General features: G+C 51.6%; 1 protein-coding gene across 1 annotated transcript; it reads left to right on the top strand.

Moving 5' to 3' along the window:
* The first annotated feature begins 13265 nt into the window (after nt 1–13265).
* RIIAD1 (regulatory subunit of type II PKA R-subunit domain containing 1) lies at nt 13266–23590 on the top strand. Its single transcript, XM_074981358.1, has 4 exons — nt 13266–13349; nt 16661–16737; nt 20251–20297; nt 23364–23590. Exons 1-4 carry the CDS (start codon nt 13266–13268, stop codon nt 23435–23437), a joined length of 282 nt encoding a protein of 93 aa, XP_074837459.1. The 3' UTR covers nt 23438–23590.
* The last annotated feature ends 2517 nt before the right edge of the window (nt 23591–26107 follow it).

Raw genomic sequence — 26107 nt, 5'->3', positions numbered from 1 at the left:
GCTTGTAGCAGGGGAGGCTGCAGCCCTTCCACCCCAGAGCCAGCCGCACCTCAGTGCTGGGCGAGCCATTCCCTGGGGACACAACACTCTGCCCGCTCTGGGCTGCCCAGCAGTGGAAAACACAAACCAGCTTCCGGCAGGATCCCTGGGGAACATTCATCTCCCGCGCGCCCGCGTCAGACACAGCTGGGCTTCCGTGCTGGGCGCACCAGGCAGCTGCTCTGTGGCTGAGGCTCATGGCAGGGCCTGCGACATAGACGATGCCTACCAATGCCAAACGCTGCAGCTCACGTCTGTGGAGCGCCCAGGGACGCCGCGCTGGCGGAACTGAACCGGAGGCTCGACCCCCCCAATGACTAGGTGCGGAACTGACTGACTCTGCCGTTTGCTCTGCGCCGGAGTCTCTCCTCTCCCCGTCCTCGTTATACTGTGGCTAATTAAAACCTACCCAGCTGTTTGCTTAAAGGCTTGGGCTCTAAACTCTGCTGATGGAAATCAGTTCACCTTGCTCTGGTTCTCACGGGGTGTCCGTCACTGTAAGCCCAGAGCACATCACAATGCCCTGGACTTACAGAGGCAGTGTTGTGACACCCATACGACAGCTGGGGAAACTGAGGCACAGAGCGAGTCCAGGGACCATAAGTGTGTGATCCCCGCCTTGGAAGCGAGTCTCTGCTCACACCAACTAACTGGGGCTCCCTGGGGCTGCAAATAGCTGCGTAGGTGTTTGGTGCTGCCCTCCCCCTGAGCTTGAGTCTGAGAGTCTGAGCTGCAATTTTTAACCCTCAGTCCTTTGGCCTGGGCTCCACTGCTGTGGGGCTTTTTATTTTGCCCAAGCACTTTATACTTCTTAGGAGTCACCACTGAATGCTCGGCCTGGGTCTGTGGCAGGTTTCCTCTAATTTTTTTCCATCTGTGGGTGGAATAAATTTTATTATGTGCACTGAGATGTGCTGATGTACACCACCCATAGAAACACATGCTGCTGGCTTTAGGTGCTGTGCCTGCTCTGGTAATCAGCTAGGCAGCACCTGAATCTCTCCTGGGTGGCTTCCCAAGTGCTCAGCTTACTGGGAACACTGGCTGGGTTTGTATGTTTTTAAATGCGCTGTTGGGAGAGTATGAGGTTTAATGGTTAGAAGAGGGGGCTGGGAGTCAGGACTCCTGGGTCTATTTCTTGCTGTGGGAGGGAGGGTGGGGTAAGGGTTAGAAGATGGATCTAACCCAAAAGGAAGGGATAAACTGAGGCACAGGGCTGGGAGGCCATTTCCTAAAGGGGACCCAGCCCCCTGACTGCCACGCCTGGCCCTTACTCACTAGGCAATGCTGCCTCCCTGCCAAAGCAATGCTAACCCAGGGATTGCTTCACTAAGCCTGAGAGAGCAGCTCCCCAGACAGCCTGTAGGAACCTCTGTCTTTCCCTGACCTCAGATGCCCTCAGCAGCTGCTGCTCCACGCTCCCGGTGGCTGATCCCTACAGCAGACGGGGGCAGCTGAGAGCCCCCCGCAGCCTGTTGCCAGCACGGCTTTGTCCTCGTGCAGAGATCTGTGCCCTGCTCTTCTTTGCCCCCTCCCCCCTGAGCCAGGGAGGGGGGTGTGAAATGCCACCAGGCAAGCAAGGGCCAAGCATCGGATGCAACGAATCCCAGAGCCCTTCGGCCTCCCTGGACTGGAGGATGGAGCCCCTCGCAGCCCAGCTGCAGGGCCAGAACATGGCTTGGCCCATGTGCCGGGGTGGGGGTGGGGGAGGGGCTCTCTTGGGAGGTAGGAGATCCCCCAGATGCAGGGCCTTGGCCCAGCTGGGATTTCCTACTGTGCCTGGCCCTCCGCAGCTCCCTGCGCCCTTCCACAGTCTCCTCCCTGGTTCTCTGGATGCCCCCACCTGTCCCCTCCAGGGCAGGGCCTCTGGCTGGGCTAGAGCAAGACCGGGCCGGTATCCTCCAACTGCAAGCACAGACCCTGTGTTCCCAGCAGCACAGGGCTCCTTGGCTTGAGCTTCCCGCAGGCCCCATGGTGCTTCAGAGCACCCCCTGCTGGGGCCAGCTGGCTCTCTGCGCTCCATTCAGTCCAGGGCTTCTCTGCTGTTGGCAGCCAGTGTGGAAGATCCTGGTGCATGGTGGGGAGGAGAGCACGGGAGGGAGGTGCCCCAGGGGAGCAGAGGACGGGAAGGGGAGCAGTGAAGGAGCAGGTCCCGGGAAGCTCTGCTTGGAGTCCAGTTAGGCTGAAGCATAAAGAAACCAAGAGGATGAAAGGCCCCCACACCCATCCCGTCCCGTCCCATCCAGGATGCTCCCACGCCAGTTCGAAGGCAGCCATGGAAACTGCACCCCTAGAGCCAAAAGCTGAAAGCAACTCGGCGCCTCCTCTGGGCTGGCAGCAGAGCTCTCAGCACACACCTTGGTTGTGGTGTCCAGCCAGGGTGGACCACAGAGCTCCCTGGTGTCTTTGGAGTGCTGGGGCCCCTCGCTAGCGAGTCACGGCCACGTCCGTGCCACAGAACAGGTGCCCCTCTCGCCAGACCAGAGCAAAAGCAAAACCAGCCCCAGGGAGGAGGAGGATGTCTCTTAAGGGCTCCTCCTTTTTTTAACCCCTGAGTGGTGTCACTTCATCTGATCTGCTGGCAAGAGGGGTCCAGGCTCCCTGGCCCACCCACCTACAGCTGGGGGAGCCGTCTGGGAGGAGCTGAGAGCCGCTTCCTCATTGTGCATTGGCCACCAAAGGCCTTGGGCCTGTGACCTGGAGGAGAGAGGTTCTGCCCTTTTCCACTGTGGCTCTCCCAGGTAGGGTGACCACTTTGCCCCATGGCAAATGCGGGACACCAGCCTCTGGGGATGGGGGGCTGCTGTCCCATGTCAGGGCTCCTTGGCAATGGTAGCTACTGCCCCGTGGTGAGGTGCTGGGGAGGGGGGCACGTTGCAGCCTTCCCAGGAGAGGTAGTGGAGGATGGGAGCTCCACATGCTCCTGGTGGAGGGGTGCTGAAAACAGGGGCTCTGCAGCCTCCCGGTGGGGATCAGGGGAGGGAATGCGCCAGCTGCCTGCAGCAGGGATCCCAGGCAGCAGGAGCTGCCATGCTGGGGACCCGGGTAGCTGTCCCACAGAGGAGCTTCTCCACAGCAGGAGCTGCCTTCCCCAAGGCCTGGGATGCTGAGGAATGTGGTAGAGCTCAGCAGCAGGGGCTGCCGCCATGGTGTGTTGGAGAATGGGCAGCTGCCCCACGGCGGAGCTCGCCTGCAGCAGGGGCCACCACCCCCAGGCACCAGGGAACAGAAGACCCGCAAAATCCGGGATGGATGGGCACCCTCCTCCTCCTGGGACATTAGCTCCCTTTGGGCTGTGCACAGAGCTGCCGGGCTTGGCCCATGGCAGAGCAATTAACATCCAAATTCACCAAACTAGCTTTGGGCATGGCCCTGGCCCTCCCCACCCAGCACCTCCCACACCTGGCTGGGTTTGCCCCCCTCCCCAGCGCCTCACCATGGGGCAGTATGCCCCACCCAAGGCAGAGCGTAAATGAAGTGATGTGCCCAAGGCCATGCAGAAAGGTGGTGGCAGAGCTGGGCGTTGCCCTAAGCTGCTCACATCCCAGCCTGCTGCCCTGGTCCCTAGAACACGCTCCCTGCTTTACGCTGCGTGAGGGGGGCGCTCAGAGGGGCAGATATCAGCCCCTCAGTGGGTGGAGAGTTTCTGTAAGCCCAGCCCTGCTCTGCTGTGTGATTACACCTGGGGCACTGCTTCCCTTTCCATTCTACCCCCACAGGAAAGCGGGGCATGTGATCCTCCTTCGTCACTTCGCCCCAACCCTCCCCTCCCAATGGCTTTCTCTGTCTCAGACCAGCCTGGGTGTGGATTCACTGGCAGGGCTCCTGCCTGCATAACCTAGTGACTAGAGCACTGCACTGGGACCCGGGAGACCCTGGGCATGTCCCTGGCTCATGCCTCAGTTTCACCCTCTAAAAATGATGTTAGCTGGATGGCTAAAAGCACGAGGGGAGAGTCCTTAGGGTGAGGATGACCCTTCCAGGGGTGGTTTTTGGAGGCGGGCTGTATCTCAGCTGTGCCTGGGCAAAAAGTCCCCAAATCTCCCTGGGCAGCCCTGCTCCACATCCCCAGGAGACATGCCAAATTTCAAAGCAATCCCAGAACCCGTGTGGATTTTAGAGCACTCATAAGGGCTGAGCTTTAAATAGAAAGCAGCTCTGTGCCAGCTCTGAAGCCACCTGGGGAGCCTGCTATCACATCTAACCTCCACGCTGCAGCATCCTGCCAATCCCCCTGCTTTAACTCCCCTCTTCTGCTGCCTCTGGAGCCCAGACCTGGGGGCCTGAGTCCTTCCTCCCAGACCCCAGTGCTGCTACACTGGGCCCCAGGCTGAAATCAGCCCCCTGTCCCAGGGCACCGAAAGGTAGTTGTTGTGTAGTCCAGGCCTCAGGGTGACATCTGCCTCAAACCCTGCTCCTCAGGCCCTGCCAGCACCAACCAATGCCTGGCTCGAAAGCAGCTGAGGGACCACCTGCCTTCAGTTGTGAGCTGAACACTCCCCAGCCCATGTTATTGTGTGAGGGCTGGAAAGCACCTGGCCCGGACATGCACTTCAGTGCTGGAAGTGCTTAGCAGAGGCCCATCTGCTCACTTTCTGCTGCTAAGGCTGATGGTCTCCCTGTGCCCTCTGGAGCCTGGGAGACAATACTTCTCAGTGGTTAAAGCAAACGAGAACCCGGGTTCCAGTCTCTGCTTGGGGAGGGGAGCATGACCTAGTGGTTATAGCGGGTTATGGTGGGGAGGAAGCAGGGGCTCTGGTCCCTGCTATGGGAGGGAGTAGAGTCCAGTGGTTGGAGCAGGGAGTCTCAGCGTCAGGACCCTTGTGTTTTATTCCCTGCTCAGGAAAAGGAGTGTGGTCTAGTGGTTAGCATCTCCGGGTGGGAAAGAACGGGGGCCTGGAGTTTTGGCTCCATTCTCAGCTCTGGAGGAAAAATCTTACCCAGTGGTTAGAGCCGGGGTGCAGGGGTTAGGCCCATCGTTCCCTCTCACCTTTTCCATCCATGTGTGGGATTTTTCTGCCCATGGGTGGAATAAATTTTTGTGGGCACCAAGGCATGTGCAAACGTGCACCACCCAGAGAAACCCAACCTGGCGGTGGGCACCCTACCGATCAGCTGGGCAGCATGTGACTCTCTCCTGAGTAGCCACCCAAGCTCTCAGCTTACAGGGAACCCTGGGTAGGGCTCCTGGCTGGGCTGGCCTTGGGGAAAACGCACCCTGGCACTTTTTTTTAAGTGGGAGAGGAGCAGGATGGGGGGACACGGCCCAAGGGGCTGCGGCTGGTCCCAGAGTCCAACTGGGCTGCACCGTAAAGGGGTTTTGAGCTCTCCCAGCCCCTGTAACGGGGGAGTGAATGCACGATTACACACACCTTCTTACCAGCCTGGCAGCTCCAGGGGGCAGCAGCTGGTCCTGGGCACCAGCCTGCAGCCCCGACCACAGGGCCCTTTCTGATCACGCACCCCTGAGGCCTGGGTTCTTTTCCCCAGTTGTTACAGGCTCAGCCAGTGATCTTGGGCAAGGCTTTTCCTTGCAGGCAGGAGCGCAGCCCCTCACCCTCAGTCGACTGCCCAAAGCTGCCCCATCCTCGCCCAGCCCTGGAAAGCGATGGATGGATTTTTGGGAGGGGAAGAATGACAGAGATTCTAGTGTCCCAACCCAGGTGAGCCCTAGGGATGGCCAGCTTGCCTGTGCTCCCATCCCTCTTTTCTGCTCCTGGGGAGAGGTCGAACACTTGGTATGACCCCACAGGAAATAACGGGGGATGTTACTAATCAGGGTTCGGTCTAGTTTTCCCACTGATGGGCGGAATAAATTTTATACATGCACCAAACGTGCACCATCAGTAGAAACAGGTGCTGCTGGTTGTGGCACTCTGCTAATCAGCTGTGCAGCACTTGAATCTCTCCAGGGGGGCTGCCCAAGCACTCCGCTAACACTGGTGCAAAGAGGCCATTGCACAGGGGCAGACCTGTGAGGAACCTCTGTGCCAGCCTGGCCGATCAGCCAGAGGACTGAGAGGAAGCATTACAGCTATCAGCCTTCTGCCTTGGAGCAAATCGGCAGCTGATGATCTCCTGCGCAGAGCAGGTGTGAGCGCCCTCATCTCACCTCGTTCCCCCGCCAGCCCCTCTGCAGGCAGGCGAGCTGCTCGTCAGAGATAACGATTGTCTTTTGAACCTGTCTCCCCCTGGTCTGCGGCTTGACTAGATTCTGCTGCTGCTCTGGCCCAAAGGGGGAGCAACGCCACCCAAGTCTATTACAGACTTCACTGTGGCTTCTCATTCTTCTCAGCAGGCTCAGATCCAAATCACTCCAGGGGTCAAATGCCCACACGCAACTTGGTGCCCACCAGGCTGGCACAAAGGGGCCATGGCACAGAGCACAGGGGAGGTGCTGGGTGGGTGGCAGGGGCACAGCCAGGGCTGAGCTCCACTCTGATTGTTCCATGTTCCTGCAACGCTCTACTGGGGGGCGTAGCAACGGGGAGGGCCTAAGGGGTACATGGGCTCTTGCAGCTTTTTAAAGGAGCCCATGTGATGAAGTGGCGCATGTGAGGATTTTATTCCCCTGGTTAAGTTGCATGCATTTCCTGATACCCTCTAGGAACACCTGGCAGGTGCCTCAGTTTCCCTCAGTGGCAATGGGAGTTTCAGGGTGATGTCTTCCCACGCATAGACAATGGAAGTTCTTGACCTTTGCCACCAGGTAACACCTTTGTTCCCCTGGAAGAAAGGGCAAAGGAGGGAAGAGGGGCCTGGCTGGTTGGAACTGGGAAGTCAGGGGGTGGGGCAGTCTCACCTGACTGGAGAGGGAGGAAGGAGGGCCAGGGCCCCAGCTCAGGGACCGCCCCCCTGCCCCAAAATGGATTGTACTCACTGCTTCTGTGTTGTCAAGTCTATTCTCCGCTGTGTTCCTGTCACTAATAAACCTTCTGTTCTCCCTGCTGAATGAGAGTCCAATTAGCCTGTGGATGGGGTACATGGCCTGGTGACCCACACACTCCATGATAGCCCCAAAACAGCCAGCTTCTGCCCAGCTGCACCATGGGACCAAGTCTCTCAGTGACCTGAGCAGAGCTATTGTTCCTCACTCTTTTTTTTTTTTTAAATATGAGGAAGAGGGGTGATTCTCCCCAGCTGTTTGGACAACCCCTCTGCTATTGGCTCCAGGCTCTTGAAGGTCATCATCACTCAAGATCTCAGCTGGAGTATAATTTTGGGAGAAATATTGACTAGCTGAGCAGCTGACCTTTGCAGGGAGCTATTTTGGGCTCTCTTGTTTTACATCTCTCTTTCTTTTAATTAGAGCCTCATCTGACAGACCTTGGGAGGCGGGGCGGGGGGGGGAAGAAAAGAAAACAAGCTCTCTTTAAAAAGAAAGCCTCCCTTTAGGTGGCATCGGTGGAATAATCAACAGCAATTAAAACAGTAGCAAAAGGCACTCAATGCGCAGGCCTATGGTACGTTATAGACAGATTTTTGGAGCATAAGCTTTCGTGGGCAAAGACCCACTTCCTCAGACACATGCCTCATGCATCACACATGCCTCATGCATGTGACGGAGCGGGTCTTTGTCCACGAAAGCTGATGCTCCAAAAAATCTGTTAGTCTATAAAGGTGCCACAGGACTTCTTATTGTTTTGGCAGATACAGACTGACCTGCCAACCCCTCTGATAAAATGCACTCATGGGTTTACTTTTTCTACTTGAAGTTCTGGGAGATTTCCCTTGAAAGACCCAAGGGCTTTATTCATTCATTTATTCAACTGATGCAGCACCATCTACCATCAGGCAGCACCTTCTCACGGATGCCAGTAGGCTGTACCAATGCCATCCTTTTCCCAAAAATCCTAAACTCAAGAGGAATTGCTCCCTGGCTAGGAAAGCGTACCCAGTTCCATGGGGCAAAAGCAAACAGCTGTCACAACCAGTACATGGGCAGTCTGGCCCAGCCCATAGAACCAAGATTCAAAGCAGGGTTAGGGTGTAGTGGTACAGGAGTGGGAGCCAGGGGGCAAAGCCAGAGTGCAAGATCCGGCATCTGGAATAAGGAATCAAGCCAGGGGTCAGAGTTGGAGTCCAGGGTGAAGGCTGGAAAAAACCAGAGCTGGGGTCTAGAGCAGGGTTTGTTTCAGTGACAGCTTCCTAAAATGCCCTCTGTGCTTAAATAGCAGGCCTGGACCAATCAGAGGTCCTGCGGATGGGGTGTTGTGCTGCCAATCAGGTTTAGCCACCCCCTCCCACCCTCCATGGTGCTTACTCTCTGGGGGTCTGTCTTCACTGCATCCAAAATTGGCTCAGTTGTGGTCCATCTTCTGAGGTTCAGTTTTGCACCTAGTTCGATTTCACGTGCACCCACTCTCTGGGGTCCCCAGTCGGCCCCTGTGCTCACTCCCCCTCGGCCCTGAATCTTAAAGCATCCTTAACCCCACTTTACAGATGGGGAATACATAGACAGTTAACTGTGCTTACCACTAGACCCCACTCCCCATCCCAAGGGCAAGAGCAGAGTCCGCTCCCCCTGCACTGGAGTCCTGAGCAGCTGTGCACTAAACCCATAAAACAACCACTGCTGCCCCCATGTCATTTCCCAGCTCCTTCTGCAGTCCTGTCCCCCTTTAAAAACACAGGCCTGTCGGCTGCTCGCCTGGAGCCCTGGGCACACAGGCTCCCGCAGAGCTACCCTGTTTTCTCCACAAAACGCCCGAGTCTTAACCTTTCTGTGTCCCTGGTTTTTGCCTGAAGTAGCTTGTCATTCTCCCCACTCTGACATTTTGAAGAGCCACGTGGTGCAGAAAGCTATTTATAAAATGGGCTGGCTGAGCAGAGAGAGCAGATTGGATCAGGAGGTTTGTGAGCCACGGAGAGACCCAGCTGTCAGCTCATGGGTCAGGGACTTTCCAACCAGATTTTCTCCATTTGCTGTAAAAACAACCCCCCGCTTGTGCCCCCAGGATCTCTGCACTAGATGCCAGCACCAGGTCAGCACGGACTGCGCTCTTCAGTTGGTTAAGGATCAATTACGCCTCATCTAGTAACAAGATGAGGGGTTAGAGGCTGGGCTGGGCAGGAGGATTCCTGGGCTCTAGTCCCAGCTCCAGAAAGGAGTGTGGTCTAGTGGTTAGGGCCAGGCAGTAGGAATCAGGGTACCTGAAGGCTAATTCTTCCCATCGGAGTGTGGTTCAAGTAGGCACTCTTGACTCCTGGGTTCAGGGACGGCACGCTGCTGGCTGCGAGCGCTCTGCTCATCAACTGAGTGACACCTGAATCTCTCCTGCGTGGCTGCCCAAGTGCTCAGCTTACAGGGAACACTGCTCCTGCTTTACCCCAGTGGGAGCTGAGAATCTGGGGCTATCGGTGCATATCCATAGGAAACACACCAGGAAAACTTCCCTACCACGCCCCGACTACCTTAGCCCTAAAGGTAGATGGGGAGTCCCGCAGCTCTATGACTCCCCCACCATCCCGCTCAGACATCCACCAAGACCCCCAATTAGTGGTGGGGACATTTCACCCTGGGAACTTTTCCATGACCCCAAAGAGTCATCATATGGGCTCAAGCACTGCAGAAGCATCAGCTTTTCCTCAAGAACAGACATGCCTAGCAGGAGACAGAACACTATTTCTTTTTCCTTCCTGCCATGACTTGGAGATTCCTTGCCAAGACAAGCAGCAGGCTTCAAGAGCAGATGCCTTCTCTTTTCCCTTTGCAGCACAATTCACAGGCAGGGATCGGTAAGTGTCAAAGGCAGAAATAGACTGCTTGGGTTGCTTGGGGTATTTTTGTAAATTTAGCACCCACGGTTTTGGAGTTCATGATGCTACTCAGAGGGCCTTGTGGGGAGTCCATGCACTCATCCTGCCATGTGACAATATGAGCATCTGCTCTAGGGCAGATGCATGGCTGGCTTATTATGTGAAATTTACAGCAAGCCCCAAATCCTGCAATTACATTTGAGACTGGGGCAGTTTTACGTTTATATCCCTGCATGTGGCACTAATCATTTGAAGTGGAGTTTCATGGTTAAAGCTGAGGACTGGGAATCAGGACATCAGGGCTCGTTTCATTACTCTGCCACTGCCTCACTGCATAACCCTAGGCATCTCACTTATTTGTTTTTTGTCTTGTGGTAGTACTTTGTGGCCCCAAACAGTGCTCAGCTCCCCATTGTACACACTCATTGAGAAGGTGGCCCTTGCCCCAGTTGTATTTGGATAAGGCAAGAGACAGCGGTTGTGCATTCTCATCTGATTTTATCCAAGCTGTCCCTGCCTGAGTTTCCCCATTTGTAGACTGAGAGTTTTAACACTCTAAGGGGTAATTAAGGTTTGCAAAGTGATTTAAGAGTGGAAAGCATAAGTTAGATGTGCCACTGGATGTTATAATTAGAAATGTGAAGTGAAAATGCTGTTTTCCTTTTGTATACACTGTAACAGCAGCTTATGGGTCTTCAGGTTAAATCTCCCAGCTTTACAACTCACAACTGTGAGCTCTACATCCTAACAGCAGAATCTTCATCAGCGCCTGCGATGCAAGGAATAAAAGGGCCATAACAATTTTCCAGTGTCTACAGAGAGACCATCTGTGCGTTCTCTGCACACGAAGAAGGCAAAATCTAGGTGGAATCTACCCAGATGATTAAAGCAGGACACTCACGGTGCTGTTTCTTGCAGAACTGCTTTTTGTATTGTAAAACACTCTTTAAAGGAATCCAACCTGCTTGCTTTAAAGCTTGTGGGATGTTCTGTGCCGAAGACACAGCCCAGGAGAAAAACAGACAACATGGCTTTATATCACCTTGGCTCTGACCATATACCAAGTGCCCATAGATATAAACAGGAGCATTCTTGGGGTTGCTGTAGATTTCCACAGGCCCCTTCAGAGCTGCCTATTGACTGAGCCTCTGCTTAGCCTGTCCATAGAGGTACCTCTCCATAGAGGTACCATAAAAAGTACACAACAATATTGCCGACCCCATGGGTTTTTAAAAAAAGAAAAATCACAAGCCTGGTCTCTAAAAACCACCTGACAGGCTTTAAAAAAATCACGAGACCTTAAACAACATATTTAGGTTCTTTTCCTTTGCTTTTTGAGCCTTTGGGGGCCATATTTTCAAGCTTTTCTCTGCTGTCAGCATGGTTAGAAATCTACTTTGAGCAGGGAGGAATCAGAGAGTCGCACGTAATCATGTGGTTCCAGGAGCTGATGTTTTTAACTATTGCAAGACATGCAGTAAGATCACTGGAGAGGGCAATGCTGACTCCTCCAAATCGAAAATACCAAGGGTTGGAAGAGGACTCAGGAGGTCATCAAGTCCAACTCCCTGCTCAAAACAGGACCAAACCCTGCTAAGTCATCCCAGCCACGGCTTTGTCAAGCCTGGACTTAAAAACCTCTAGAGATGGAGATTCCACCGCCTCCCTAGGTAACCCATTCCAGTGCTTCACCACCTTCCTGGTGAAATAGTTTTCCTAACAGCCAATCTAGACCTTAACCACTGTCACTTGAAACCGTTGCTCCTCTTTCCCTCACCTGTCACCATTGAGAACAGCCTCTCTCCATCGTCTTTGTAATCCCCCTTCAGGTGGCTGAAGGCTGCTATCAAATCCCCACCCTCACCCTTCCTTCTCCCCTTAGCCACTCACAGCCCATCCCATGTGCTGTGGTTTGAGTAGTGAGAACAGCAGAGACATGCTTAAGCCAGCACTCATAGGGGAAATTTTTCCCTGATCACATGCAGTTTAATTCTGGCTCTGTGCCACCAGAGCATCATAGCAAAGCTGGGAGTAAGTCAGAACTGGTCCCAAACATTTTTCAACTTCTTGATGTGTAAATTAACATCTAGGAGACTAGGATGATATACACAGTCTGTTCCGTGTCTGATTCACAGGGGATGACCAATGCGAGCCAATGTTTTCCCCTCCCATTCCTTTCCCGAGGGATAATGAGAGAGAGCAGAGCCAAATTAGATAAAATCCTTCACCTGGAGAAAAGCTTGGCCTAGCCACACCCCCAACCCCTATAAGGCTTAGTTTTCACTCCGCCTACCATCTGCGCAGAGAGAAATCAGATGCGCCGCTTTCAAAAAGGCCACCTTATGTCATTACAACACCGATTTCTAGCCCTCCAGGTTGCTGAGAGAACGTGACCCGTGCCTTGAAAATTAATAATTGGAAAGAAAAATAAAAGCCGCCTCCCAAAATTTTATTTTATAAAATGTCACAATTCGTGGGTGTTTGGGATTGCTCCTACTGTAAAGGTCCAAATCAGCTCCAAATATGGGGTTTGTAATCCAAGCCCAGTGCTTTATTTATTTATTTATTTATTTTTTCTCATGCTGGTACTTGCCGATACCGAGTACTGGCAACTTGGCAGCCCCAACCATGGGATTGAGCTGGCTGAGTACAGAAGAGGCATAGTCCAGGCCTATCTCAGAGCCGCTCAGGAATTACTAGTGGATAGAATGATTTGTTTTCAAGTACTGATGGAAACAGTTTTTTTTTTGTTTTTTTTTTAAATCCTGGTATTGCAGGTCTGATGAATCCCAAAAATGTTGAAGACCCCTAAAAACCAGAGATTGTCTTTCAAATCGTGACATTTTTGATTGTTTGCCTCCTGGTTTCTGAGGCTTGGTGGGGTATTTTGGTTGAGGGTATTTTTATTTTTTGTTCCCCCCCCCCCCCAAACCCTTTTGGATAAAATTGTAACCCCCCGCCCTCGTCTTTTAGTGGACGCATAAGATTCTTTGGTATTCACATGACTCCAAGAGCTGGGGCTTTAAACACACAAGCCCCACGCTGAATATCAAAAGGGCTGGCCACAGCCATATCCACACAATGGCTGGCAGCCCAAACGCCACAGCCTTAGGCTAGCTCAGAACCAGGAGAGCGTAACTGGCCAGAGACGGGACAGGAAGGTTAATTTCATGGGTGAAGCGCCGGTTTCAGTCTGGTAATCACGGGGGAAGGTGGCACCCCAAACACTGGCTTAAGGGGTGGGGGGGATCTGCCCTCCATCTGGGCAGGATATTGGGGGGAGGGTTTTGCCCCCAGTTCTGGGGTGAGAGTGGAGTGAATCCTCCCCCACCCCCATACAGCAGCAGGATAAGGGGAGGTCCCACCCCAAGGCTCTGGGGGGAGGATCAGTGTTCAGAACAAGGCCGGCCTGCTGGAGCCTGGAGCTGTCCCCATAGCAACCCCAGCAGCTTGCCTAAGTGAACAAAATGGCTGATGTGGCCTCCGGCTTGGAGGGGCTGGATCTGGGAGCACTGAGCCCAGAACAGCAGGCGCAGCTCCTGGAGTTCAAGGTGTGTGTTGAGGGGGGTGGGGGTGGTGGAAACTGACTTGGAGGGGGAATGCTCCTCCCCCCATAAAAATAGGGAGCTGGGGCACCACCTGAAAGATTGGGGGTGGGTGCAAGAGAAACCTCTCCCCCCCCCAATAATGGGGAACTGGGGAATGCCACCCTAAAACAGGAAGGGGTGGAGAAAGGTTCCCCTAGCCCCAAAAAGGAGGGCTGCTCCCACACAAATGTCAGGCCAGGAGGGATTCTTCCCCCCTAATACAGTTAGGGTGAAAGCCTCAGGCAGCTCTGGGACCCCTTAACTGGGGCTGTTATGGGGCAAGTTCTACAAGCTATATTCTCTCTCTCTCTCTCTCTCTCTCACACACACACACACACACACACACACGGGTGGGGGGGGGGAAGTGCTGATGGTCACCAGGGAAGGAATAGATTTGTTACCTGGTCGTTTTGTTCAAGACAGCCCATAAAACAGCTTAATCTTATTCAGGCTATTGGCAAGACATCAGTGGTGTGAGTCAAGGGTGGGGGGAGCGGGTCACAGAATCTGATCAAGTCCTGATTTCACTCCCTGAGCGTTAAATTTTCACCCTGCTTTAAAGACGACAAGCACAGACACACCAGATAAGACCAGCTGTGCATGGCCAGCACAAGAGATTTCCAGGAAAATCAGGCAAACAGAACAATTACCAAGTGACCCATTCCCTGCTGTCCAGTCCAAGCATCACGGTGTTGTCAAACATTTTTGGCTAGAAACGCAGACTGAGCAACACTGAAAGGTTTTATGAATTCTGGTTGTGTTTGTTGAATTGTTTTAGTTTAACAAAAAACCCAAAAAACCAAAAAACCCACGAACCCTTTAGAAGCGTCCAAAATAATCAAAATGGTTTGATCTTTTTAAAGTTCAAAATTACTCTTTTTGTTTTCAAGTTTCCTGTCATTCCATTAACAAAGAAAGAAGTGTTTTTAAAAGCTCAAAAATCAAGTCAAAGTGTTTCACTGAAATGGAAAGAAACTTTTCATTGGATTTGAAATATTTTTTTTCTTTGATATGCCGAGAGTTTTGAGGAAAGCTTCGTTTTCAATTTGACCCCAAAATAAATGTATTTGGATTGTTTTGGAATTGCTGGACAAGTGAAAAACCCATTATCCGCACAGCTCGAGTTATACTGCACTGGAATGGTCTCAAGAAATGCGTTAGTGAGAGGGGTGGTGGACCCTCCATCCCTAGAGGTTTTTATGTCCGAGCTTGACAAAGTCCTGGCTGGGATGATTTAGTTGAGGTTGATCCTGCTTTAGGCAGGGCGCTGGACTCAATGACCTACTGAGGTCCCTACCAGTCCTAGGATTCAATGATTCTAAGGAGAAATCATACGTTCCCAGATTTAAAATTATGAGCTAGAAGGCTTGCCATCCAATGTGCCGGTGAACAACAAGAAAACCCTGTCAAAGCATGTTTGGCCCTATCCAGCCAGTGCACCTTTCTCCTTTGCACACAAACCCTTGCTGCTGCATTTTGCCATCTATGGAGTCACCGCATTTAGAATTTCAAAAGAGGTTTGATCAGTCCTTAGTGTGTTTCAGTCATTCCTCCAATTCTGGGAGAAGAGTCTCATTGGAGGTGATAATTACTCATTCAACTTCCCCTGGGCCTGGTTTAGATTACACCTTAGATCTAGAAAAGATGTCAGTGAATAACATCTAATAGGTTTATCAGTGCATAGATTTCAGAGTCAGGAAAGGTAGGGTCTTTTCTGAATTCTGTTGCTCCACCTTTCTGTGCCTTCCTATCACCTTCAGGATCTGTTGAGCCTGCAAGCAATGCAGGGAGAGACTGTTTCTAGCCTAGACAGCACCTAGCCTAACAGGCCACCGATCTCAGACCGGAACTCTACGCACAAAAAACAGAGGCGGATATTAATTAGAAAATAATTGTTCTGAAGTACAGCAAGTGCACTGAAAACTGGGGTAGGTGGAATTAACTTATCTCAGACCACTAGAGAAAAACCTTTTTATGCAAAACTGCCACAAAAGGCAAAAAAAGCAGTGATCCTTGTTCGATCTGACAGGAGATTGCCAAAGGGAAACCCAGTCAGTCAGTTTGTTCAGTCCTTGCAAGGATGAGAGATTTCTCCCCAGATGCCAGGACTTCTCATGACACACAACTTTCTTAGCATCCACTGTAGAATGCTGTAGCACACGTTTGTTTCTGGGAAGGCAAGAGGCCTGGTTCTTGATTTACGCTGATCCGAGTCAGGAGTAACTCCACTGAAGTCAATGCAGTTATACTGATGTAGCAGAATCAGGCCCAGGTCTAGCGGCAGCGTTGCCTGTAAACCGTGCCCCCTCTCAGGAGAGATGCCAGTGTTGCCCTGCTGATTAGCAGAGCGCTAACAGCTGTTCTCGTTTCCTACGGGCGGTGCATGTTCGTAAACGCCTCAGTGCACATAAAAGTTTATTCTGCACATGGATGGAAAAGATTAGAGCAAACCTTGTCTAGTGGTTAGAGCTGGATTGATTAAGAGGGTACTGTCAGCAAGAGCAGGGGAAATCTGAATTAAGTCACTTTGTATTTACACGACTGTGACCAATATCCCAGTTCTCCATTCAGCTATGCTAGTCTACTTCCAAGGCAGAGCACCACCTTAGATCTGAGTCTAGTGTCAGGATTCCTGGGTTCTGCATCTGGGACCTAGAGAAAGAGGTGACCTTTCTGTGCTGCACTTTTTCCATCTATGCAATGGACATAAAAATATTGATCGACAGCAGGGGTCAGCAACCTTTCCAAGGCGGTGTGCTGAAATTTGACCTTTTGACCTCTACGTACCATCCAAGTGCCGGTGACACTTTTTAGAGTCACTTAATAGTCCTACTTACAACAGCTTCATTAATTAATAAGATGCAGAGCTTTACTGTTCAGATGCTGGTGGGTGGCATTAGCTGGTCTTTTATTACTCCACTGGCTTTGATCAACCTCCTGGCTGCGTGGGGAGGAGAAGCAGGGTTCAGCTACTGCCTCAAGTGCTGATGGGGAGGAAAAAAAAAAAAAAAAAAAAAGGCCTGCGTGCTACTCTTGGCACCTGTGTCAGGGGCTGCTGACCCCTGGCTTACATGATCCTTACGGATCAATTCCTTATGGAGGAATTCTGAGGATTACCTAGCATCCGTGTAGCACTTTGGAGGCACAGAAGGCTCTGTAACTGCTATGACTCACTGCTGTTTCAGCAAAGCACCTCTAGACTAATGAAACGGGGTTACTGCCAGGTCAGAGCTGCATCCCCTAAACTGACCTTTGCTGTTATGTCTCGGCTCCAGATTAACACCCGCATTGCCAATGAAAAGTACCTGAGGGCTCACAAAGAAGTTGAGCTGCTGCTGTCGGGATTTGTCAGGTAATTTCATCTTCCCAACACCACAGACACTTAGAATTAGTTGGCGCCTTGACAAATTTATCTCCAACATCAGACACATGGCTACTGCTTCAGTGACCTCACTGTGCCTCAGTTTCACCGCCTTTGATTTAACTCTCTGGCCAAGTCAAAAGTCCCTCCCTTGCAGCATGAAGAGAAAGCAGCTCTTTCCCCGGCATGCCCAGGCGCTCAGTTCCTCTAGCCCTCCCTCTGCTCAGGGCCTCCCTTTGGTCACAGAGGTCTTTCCCCGCTGGCTGCTGCAGGGTCCTCTCGCTCTGAGGCAAAATACAGGCCAACTGGCTGCCCTCTGCCACCCTGGGCCTAGTACCCACACTCCCCCCGCCCCAGCATGGGACTTGCTATAGCACCAAGGGGCCTATTCTCGCCCTCTGCTGCAGGATGTAGCCTCAAGCCTGCTCCAGCAGCCTGCCCTTAACTCATCAGCGAGAACCAGCCCTAGAGGGCTCCCTCCACCCAGAGGTGGCTCACTTCAGATCTCTCTGCCTTTATATGCTGTCTCCTTGGAGCCTGAGCTCCCTGAGTGCCAGACCCTGAGGTGAGCAATCAGCCAGAGAGATGATCCTGCTCTCCGACAGGGAACCCCCAGGGATCCATTCTGACCTGCCCTTTGCATGCAGCTGAGCTGGCAGGATTTTATCAGGCAGACTCAGAACCACATGTAGAAACTATGAAGAGCTCCACACTTCTCCCTTCTCAGCAGGATTCGGCAGGAACTTGAGCAGGTCCCCTTCTCCCACTGGGGAGGGACTTCTCCTGGCATGCAAGTAGGTGACCATAGCTCCCTATCCCAAATACAGGATAGGGAAGTATGTGGGGTGCGCCCTGGCTGTGGCTGCCAAGGGCTGCTGCCCTCCCAGCTGTCCCATGCCTTGGGGCACCAGGAAGGAGGCAGCAGCCGCACTGCTGCTCCCCCTGGCTCCTGAGGCCTGGGGAGCTGGGAACCGGGCAGCAGCCATGGGGCTGGATTCCCGGCTTCTCCACAGCTCAGGCAGCTGGGAAGGAGGTGGCAGCCACCCCCACGCCCCAACATACCTCTCCCTTTGCACGGGCCCCTGCTGGCTCCCTCTGGTGTGGCTGGAGAGCCCATGCGTACCTGCTCTCCAGCCAGCAGCTGCACCTGCGCGCCAGCAAGGGCAGAGGACAGAGCAATTAGCCCCTTTGTTAAAACAAGTCCGGATGCCTTTTTGGCACGGGAAATACAGGGCTGTCCCGCCAAAAATGGGATGGATGGTCACCTTACATGCAAGAGGCACAGCGGGGAAGCCGATTAACCAGAAGCTTGGCCTTAGTGCAGGCGTGGGCAAGATGCGGCCCTTCGGGGTTCTGTGTGTGGCCTGTGAGACCTTTGGTTTGGCACTGGCTACGCGCTGGGTGGCCAGATTTCACGGGTTTCCGACTGCGTTGGTGTGTTCCTACCAGTATTGCTGAAGTTACACACGTGTAAAGCAGGGGCATGCGAGGTGAAGTGTGCACCGATTGCACATTAGATGGACTGTGAGATCTGTGCACTCCCTGCGCCTCCAATCAAAGCGCCGCTACGGTTCAGTCAGCACAGCCTGCAAATTCTAGGTACGCCAGCACAGGGAGAAAAACAGCCCTCTCCTGGGAGATTGTCTTGGTGATGACAGCCTTGCAGCCCACCGAGATGAAGGAGGGCCGCTTACGGGACTCCCTCACTAGCCTAGGCTGCCCATCGCTGTCTTAGGATGTGTATTCAGGGATTCTGGAGCAAGTTGTATATTGGTAGTGCTGAGAGCCATTGAACCAAGCCGCCCCCAATATCTGCTACCTCTGGGCAGGGGAGTGAGTGTAGACTAGGGTAGAACTGCAGGGTCTCAGCTGGACTAAAGGGAGGAGGGTAGCAGGGGAGAGCTTGCTAAGATGCTGAGCGCTTGCTGCTTGCATTGATTTCAGCTGCCGTTGGGGGTGTCCTGAGAGTTAGGTCTGAACACTTTGGCCCAGATGTTAAAGATGGAAAAATCCCGTTATCTACTCCTGGCTGCTGCTGCACTATTCCCTCTATGACATTTTCTCTTCAGGACGTATCCTCTCTGGTCTAATTTCAAATATCCCAAGTAGTTTGGCTTCTAATGCGTTGCCTAGAGAGGGGGTGGATTCTCCATCCCTAGAGGTTTTTAAGTCCCAGCTTGACAAGGTCCTGGCTGGGATGACTTGGGGGGGTTGGTCCTGCTTGAAGTACGGGCTGGACTAGATGACCTCCTGAGGTCCCTTCCAGCCCTACGATTCTAATACCCTGGCCTTGGCAGGCAATTCCATAGCTTAATACACGTCACCAGAAAGCTGTTTGTGGGCCCTTTCTTAATTTCATCCAGTGTGTCAGTTTCTGCCCCTGTGGCCCACCCTAAACAAGTCTCGCTTGCTATTTCGTGCATGTCTGGATACAGATTCTTGTACCGCTCTGATCTGAGCGGGGAAATCCCTGGTAACGTAACAGTGTGGATACTGAAAGACCCAAATAGCAGGCAGGTGCGTGTTTACGGAGAAGCATCTTTCTTTCCCACTCAAATCATGGGCCAGACCCTCACTCCAGCTTGCTTAAACTGGCATAGCCCCATTGACCTCAGCAAAGCTGCGCCGATTTATCCAGATGTGCTATAGATACTGTATCAGAGGGGGAGCTGTGTTAGTCTGGATCTGCAAAAGCAACAAGGGGTCCTGTGGCACCTTATAGACTAACAGAAATGTATGAGCATAAACTTTCGTGGTCAAAGACCCACTTCCTGATGAAGTGGGTCTTCATAAGCTTTTGTGGGCAAAGACCCACTTCATCAGGAAGTGGGTCTTTGACCACGAAAGTTTATGCTCATACATTTCTGTTAGTCTATAAGGTGCCACAGGACCCCTTGCTGCTTTTACAGGTACTGTGTGCCTTATTGTCTGCTCACATAATCTGGAGTAACTTTGTCAAAGCCAGCAGCATGAGGCCAGAACCAAACCTTTCCCTGTTAAGTTACCCAGCCAAAAGGCAGGAACGTAGGTGAATGCAGATCCCAGTCCATCATGCCAACCTCTAATTGCTTTCAATTTCAGGTTACAAAATACTTGGGATATTGTCACAGTATAGCATTTAACTGTGTAGCTTTTTTGTGGTTTTATTTCAAGGGGAAGCACACAGTTTCCTCCAAATTTGTTACTAATTATCTTGTCGATTCCCAATGCAAGGCTGTGGAATTCAGCAAGGAGGCTTTGATTGCAATACGTATTCCTTAGCTTTGTGCCAGTCTAAATTGTTGTTAGATTTTATAAATACAACATCCCTGAAGTTGAAGGCAAACAAATTAAATGTTTCTCTTCAGTAACTAATTGGCTTATTGATTCCCAATATAAAAATGTAATTTACTAATTCGGCTTTGGCATTTTCAGACAGGGCTAAACGTCATAAACCACCACAGGAGCAACCAGGAAAAACGCAGTTTAAAATCTAATTTCACACTCCCTCTCTTTTCCTGCCAGAGAAGTTATGCTGCGAAGACCAGAGAATATCCCTGAGTTTGCAGCAGGTAAGACCATTATGTTAATCCTATTACACATGAAAAGCAACACTTGTTTGCATTATTATTATTATTATTATTATTATTATTATTGTCTAGACTGCACAACTATTGAGGTGATTAATTCCACCTAGCTTAACCCAAATTCAGAGCAACCCCCACAGAAGCATGGGTTGAATTGGAAGAGTGAAAAAGAAAAAGGCAGGAGGGAGTATTCCAAGCTCAACCCACAAAATAAGCCCCACCTACCCAAGTAGCCAAAGCGAAACACAGCTCAAGGTAGGTAGAGCATGGTCATTTTGCTGCATGGTGACCGTGGGAATATCGTAGGCCTGTGGTCTCCAATCAGTTCTGAAGCACAGCAAACTAGCCACATTATTCTGCAAATATACTTATTGTTCAAGCCAACTAGCCACACTCAAATGGCCAAATAGCCACATGTGGCTAGTGGGCTCTAATCCTTCTTGACTAGCAGGGCTAAAATAACATGTGGCATCTCCTGAACACCACCCATGCACAACACAATAACGAAAGGCTGTTCAGAATAAGTCGGGCAAAGCAAGTCTGTGCCCCTTGCCTCTGCTTTTCCTATGGCAGGAGAGAAATCATAAAGCAGAGTGGCAGTGAAGTTGGCATGGGGGCAGGGCATCTGAGTTAACCTGCTGCAGAGCTGACTGACACAGTTCACATCTCCCCGAGTGACTGTCCCAGGGTTTTGGGATGTGGTTCTCTCCAATATTGGACAGGGGACACCATTTTTAAGAGATAGCAGCGCTGCCCTCTCCTGTATGACCTCAGATGCCTGCTAGATCATGCTGAGGGGGTGAGACTATACCATTTGGGGGCAGGCCACTGCCATTTCTGGAAGTAATGGAATGCCTGTGTTCCAGGACCATGTGATTTACCACCCTACCTTCAGTGGTTACACTCCAGTCACATCTTTGCACCACGACAGCTTGAGGCATGGAGTTTGGTAAAACAAAAGGCGAGATTCTGGAGAACAAAACAAAGTAGCTTGAGAACAGTCCCACTCTGGTGTGTGGCCAGACACCAGCTGCTTTTGAGCCCCATGCTGCCATCCGGGGAGTGTCTCCGGGTCTATATTCTGCAGAAACAGAAAGCACTGCAGCAGTTGGCCCTCTGACTTTGCATGGCTCTCCTTTGCATGGGACAGCTTGCTGCAAGACACTTCCACCCTCGGGGCCTCAGTTTTCCCCTTTCACAGATGGGGATAATGCTAGCGCCCCCCTTTGTAAAGTGCTTTGAGATCTGCAGCTGCAAATGGCTGGAGAAGAAGAGCTGGGTTTACCTGCTCCTGATTATGGAATGAGCCATAGCTGGCAGAGAGCAGTGGGATTACCTGGTGAAAGGCAGCAGGGGAGGGGAAGAGTCCAGGCAATGGCAGAGACTTCAGAAAAGAGCCTGATACCAAAGGAAGCATCAGAATGGAGGTGCTGCCTCTGTTGCACTGGGGCACAGATGCCAGGTGCTGGTGCACCCTGGCAGAGATTTCCTGCAGCTGCTGAAGATGCCAGCTAGAAGTTAGATCCTGGGCTGGTTAGCGTCTGTAATAAAAGATTTAGACTCTAAGAAGGAGATTGGTGGCAAGGTGCACAGCAGTCTCACCCCACAACCTTAGCTCTGGCCCTTGGAGTTCACAAGGGCCCCTGTAGATGCATTGTACATATGACCTAAACAGGACTGCTCTATAATGAATTGTCGTGAGCAATGAGTAAGTCAGCATCCCCAGGGGCACCATGCAGTGAAATGGTCATTTCCAAGCTGGTGTCAGAAAAGGTTCATAAAAGGGCAACAAAAGCGATTAGGGATTTGGAATGTCTGTCCTGTGAAGAGAGATTAAAAAGACTGGGATTTTTCATTTTAGAGAGGAGACTAAGAGGGGCCGTGATAGAGGTCTATAAAATCATGATGAGGTGGAGAAAGTGAATAAGGAAAAGTTATTTACTTGTCCCCATAATATAAGAACTATGAGTCACCCAATGAAATTAATTGGTAGCAGGTTTAAAAACCAAACAAAAGGGTGTTTTTCCTTCACACAGCACATAGTCAACTGTGGAACTCCGTGCCAGAGGATGACGTGAAGTCGAGGTCTTTAACATGGATAAAAAGAGAACTAGATACATTCATGGAGATTCGATCCATCAAGGGCCATTAGCCAGGATGGGCAGGGATGGTGTCCCTGGCCTCTTTTTTGTCAGAAGCTGGAAATGTGTGACAGGAAGGAATCACTTGATGATTACCTCTTTTATTTGCTCCCACTGGGGCTTCTGGCGTTGGCCACTGTTGGAAGGCAGGATCCTGGGCTGGATGGACCTTTGATCTGACCAAGTACAGCAGTTCTTATGTTCTTAAGCATCTCATTTATATCAACACTTGCATTTCAGCAGTGTGGTCTAAAAGCTAGAGCACTGAGCTGAGCCTCACCTGACTTGTGTTCTATTCCCATCTGCTGCCAGGTGACCTGGGGCAAGACATCGCGTCTCTCTGGGCCTCAGTTTCCCCCTTTCAAATATGGGGATAATGACAATACTGTCCTTTGTAAGGCCCTTTGAGAGCTGCGGCTGAGAAGAGCGAGGGCTGATGTGGATTTAGTTAATGTAGTGTGTTGCGTCACACAGATCGGTGTTCTGCCATGGGCTAAGTGCACACCGTCTTTCGCTGTGTCATGGGGACTGAGCCACTGATTGATTCCAATGGGCTGTAAACACCTAAAGTACCTTTGTGACTCTGTGCCATTAACTATTTCCCAGCTTTCGCAAGCTTGGCTTGTAGTTTGCATTCGATGTTCTTGTCCCTGGCATTGCTGGTTAACCTGAAACTGTGTGTTAATATTTTGGGCAGCAAATTCACCATATAAATCCATTTGTCTAGCAGGGACATGTGCGGAATAAGATGGTAGATGCGTCTTACCTCTCCAGACGCTTCCCATGCTTACCTATCTATCACCATTGCTGGGAGCCACCGAATGAAATGAAAGATGCCAAGATTTAAATCATTTGTTTCTTGCCAACAAAGGGAAGGATCATTTCTTTTCACCTTCCTCTGTCATTTCAGAACACTTTACTCATCCGGAGCTTCCAATGAAGATACAGAAAAAGCTAGCAGAAAAAGCAAACCAGGGGAATTGAGAGAGACACGTCCCACTCCTTCCTGGTTGAAGCAGGATAGAAATGTCAGAGAATTTTATTTTTTATTCTTAGCTTGATCCTCCAGGTTCTCTGGCAGGGCTTTATTTTTCTTTGGAAGGTTTTGCAATAGGGCTAATAAATCTCAGTTGTATAGTGTCCTCTGGAGGTGCAGAGAAAGACTGCACCAGTCTGCGTTTCTGGTGATGTTTCACGTGTTACAGCCGAACACTGTGACAGCTTCATTAAAACAGATCTGCTGCTCAGCCCTGTTCTGTTCGGGGACAATTTTCATATCCCAATTTGGGCTTTCCTGTTTGGTAAAGGAAAGGTACAAAGCCAGGTCTCAGCTCTCATGGCAGGAGGGTTGCTGATTATTAGGGAAGATTGTGGTTTCTAGTGGCAGTGGCTATAGTGATGGACTGAGGGACCAGCTGATTTCCCCACAACTGTCTCCCTTAGTCACTCTTACACCTGCCCTTTGTCCTCCATCTTTTTTTCTGTCTTTGCCAGTGTGTGTGGATAAGTACAGTGTTCCAGGTTTGATCCTTGGAGGTATGAGGCTCTCATGGGGAGCAGCTGAGCACCAGTAGTAGTGTTATCTAGGAGGCAGTGCACTGGGAATCAGGAGACCCGAGGTTTAATCCTGGCTATGCCACTGATTTTCTGGATGACCTTGGGCAAGTCACTTCCCTTCTTCCTGCCTCTGTTTCCTCTCTCCCCTTTTGTCTGCCTATTTAGAGCGTAAGATCATCAAAGCTACTCTCTCTCACCCTGTCCCTGTGGAGCCCAGCATACCAGGACCCCGCTTTTCATCACTGTGTCGATGCTGTGCCTGGCCCCATGGGCCCTTGTTTTGGTCACGCTGCATCTGTGCAGATCACAGCTTGACAGGTCTTCAGCTTGCCTGGGAGCTCTGGGCTTCCTGAGAGCTCTTCAGGGGAGTTGCAAAGCAATGAGTGCTGTCAAGAGCAGGCTCTGCTATTGGCCCTGCTAATGTAGCTCTGATAACTGGAGCCTTTGCCCCCGATGGTTCTCTCGTGCCTGATGATTTAAGGTTTGTTCCCCCAATTGCAAACCTCTCTGTAAAGTCAGCATCCCAGAGTCACAGTATGTGGCAGCTCAGTGACGCCCTGGCTCCCAGTAGCCCATGAGGCAGATGAGACTATCATTCAGGGGAGCACACACAACTGGTGTGAGAGAGAGAGAGAGAGAGAGAGAGATGCGACAGCCACCCCCACTCTGCAATGCAGGCTTCAGGCTGAACTTAGGTTCAGCTGAAGTCCAGAAGCAACACGTCCATTTGTGGAAGCCGGGGCTGAGAATTGTCAGACACGCCTGAAACTGGCCACCGCTACCCTCACCCCTTTCTGGTGCAGCTTATATCTGGGTCTGAGCTCTGAGGCTGGCTCTTATTTCTCTAGCTGGCCAAAGCTGACCTCCAGATCCAAACAGCCCTATGCTGGGGCTGGGGGAAGAGTTCAGTCCTAGTTCTAGAAACATTTCCCCACTATCAAAAGTATTTGTAGCAGGCAGCAAGTGGAGCCCCACCAGAAGTCAGGGCCCATTGAGCTAGGCGCTACATTTGATGGGGGTAGCACTGGTGATGTTCAGTGGTCACCCAGGGCAGAAAGGGCTTGTAGGAGGTCTGGGTTATTCAGTTTGGTTCCACTGCATTGAGCAAAGAGCTTTGCATTATTTATCTCCTGCTCTCCAGTCTCTGCCGGGGAGCCTCAGCCATTCAAGGCATAGCCCCTAACACCAAAGCAACTAGGAGCCCCAGCACAAGATTCCACTGTGCTTGGTGCTGCACAAACCCAGGAAAGAGATATTCCCCCATCCTGCAAAGAGCTCTCATGCTAACCAGCCAAAGCTCAGAGAAAGGACCATCATCTGCAGAACGGACATAGGCCCAGGAGGGAAACTTGATAGGGTACAAGGACAGGCAGTATAGTGACCGTACCCACCAGGAACTTGGAGGAGGGAGCACAGTCGCTGGAGGGAAGCATGGTGAGGGGGCACCAGGAAGTCAGTCTGTGTGCACATGGGTGGAATGCTGGCTGCAGCTGCAACAGTTCCATAAATAGTTCTAATAACAAACAGCCCGTTTGGTCTTGCAAGCATGGAGGGTTCGTGTTGTCGCTGGTACTGCAGTCCATGAAATGCAAGGAGTGGGAGAGCTGGGAACTGAAGCAAAATCATCTGAGCCCAAGCTCAGCCCTTCCTCCCTGCAGTGCGAAATACACCCCACCTTCTGAAAACAGCCCGATTGCCCACCGCCAATGCGGCAACCTCCAGCACATTCCCAGAGAGGCCGTATGCATAGCCAGGAGCACAGACCAACGTGTGAGAAACAAGACGCTGCTCTGTTGAGACCCAGCCTCTCGGAGGAAGGCTCCTGGACTGTCTCTAGTCCAGTGACTTAACTGCTTGTTTGGGCCCTGTAACGCTGGTGAGCAGCAGAGCTCACTTTTGTGCCAGAGTACCGTGCCCTTCTCCCGGGCAGCCTGTCTTTTGGCCAAGGATGGTAAAAGAGGCCTAAATTCACTTTCATGTAGTTTTCTGAAAAAGGACAGGCAGCATCACAGCACCTCTGAGTGATCTCAGGGAGGGCAAGAGCTGCCGGTCTCAGTCCCAGCCCCGTGGCTGTGGGGAGCCAGGGTTTAGTCCGAG

Source organism: Carettochelys insculpta, chromosome 30 (genome assembly GCF_033958435.1).
Source record: "Carettochelys insculpta isolate YL-2023 chromosome 30, ASM3395843v1, whole genome shotgun sequence".
NCBI classification, from domain to species: domain Eukaryota; kingdom Metazoa; phylum Chordata; order Testudines; family Carettochelyidae; genus Carettochelys; species Carettochelys insculpta.
The sequence above is the reverse complement of the archived record's forward strand: the minus strand, read 5'-3'. Positions and strand labels throughout refer to the sequence as shown.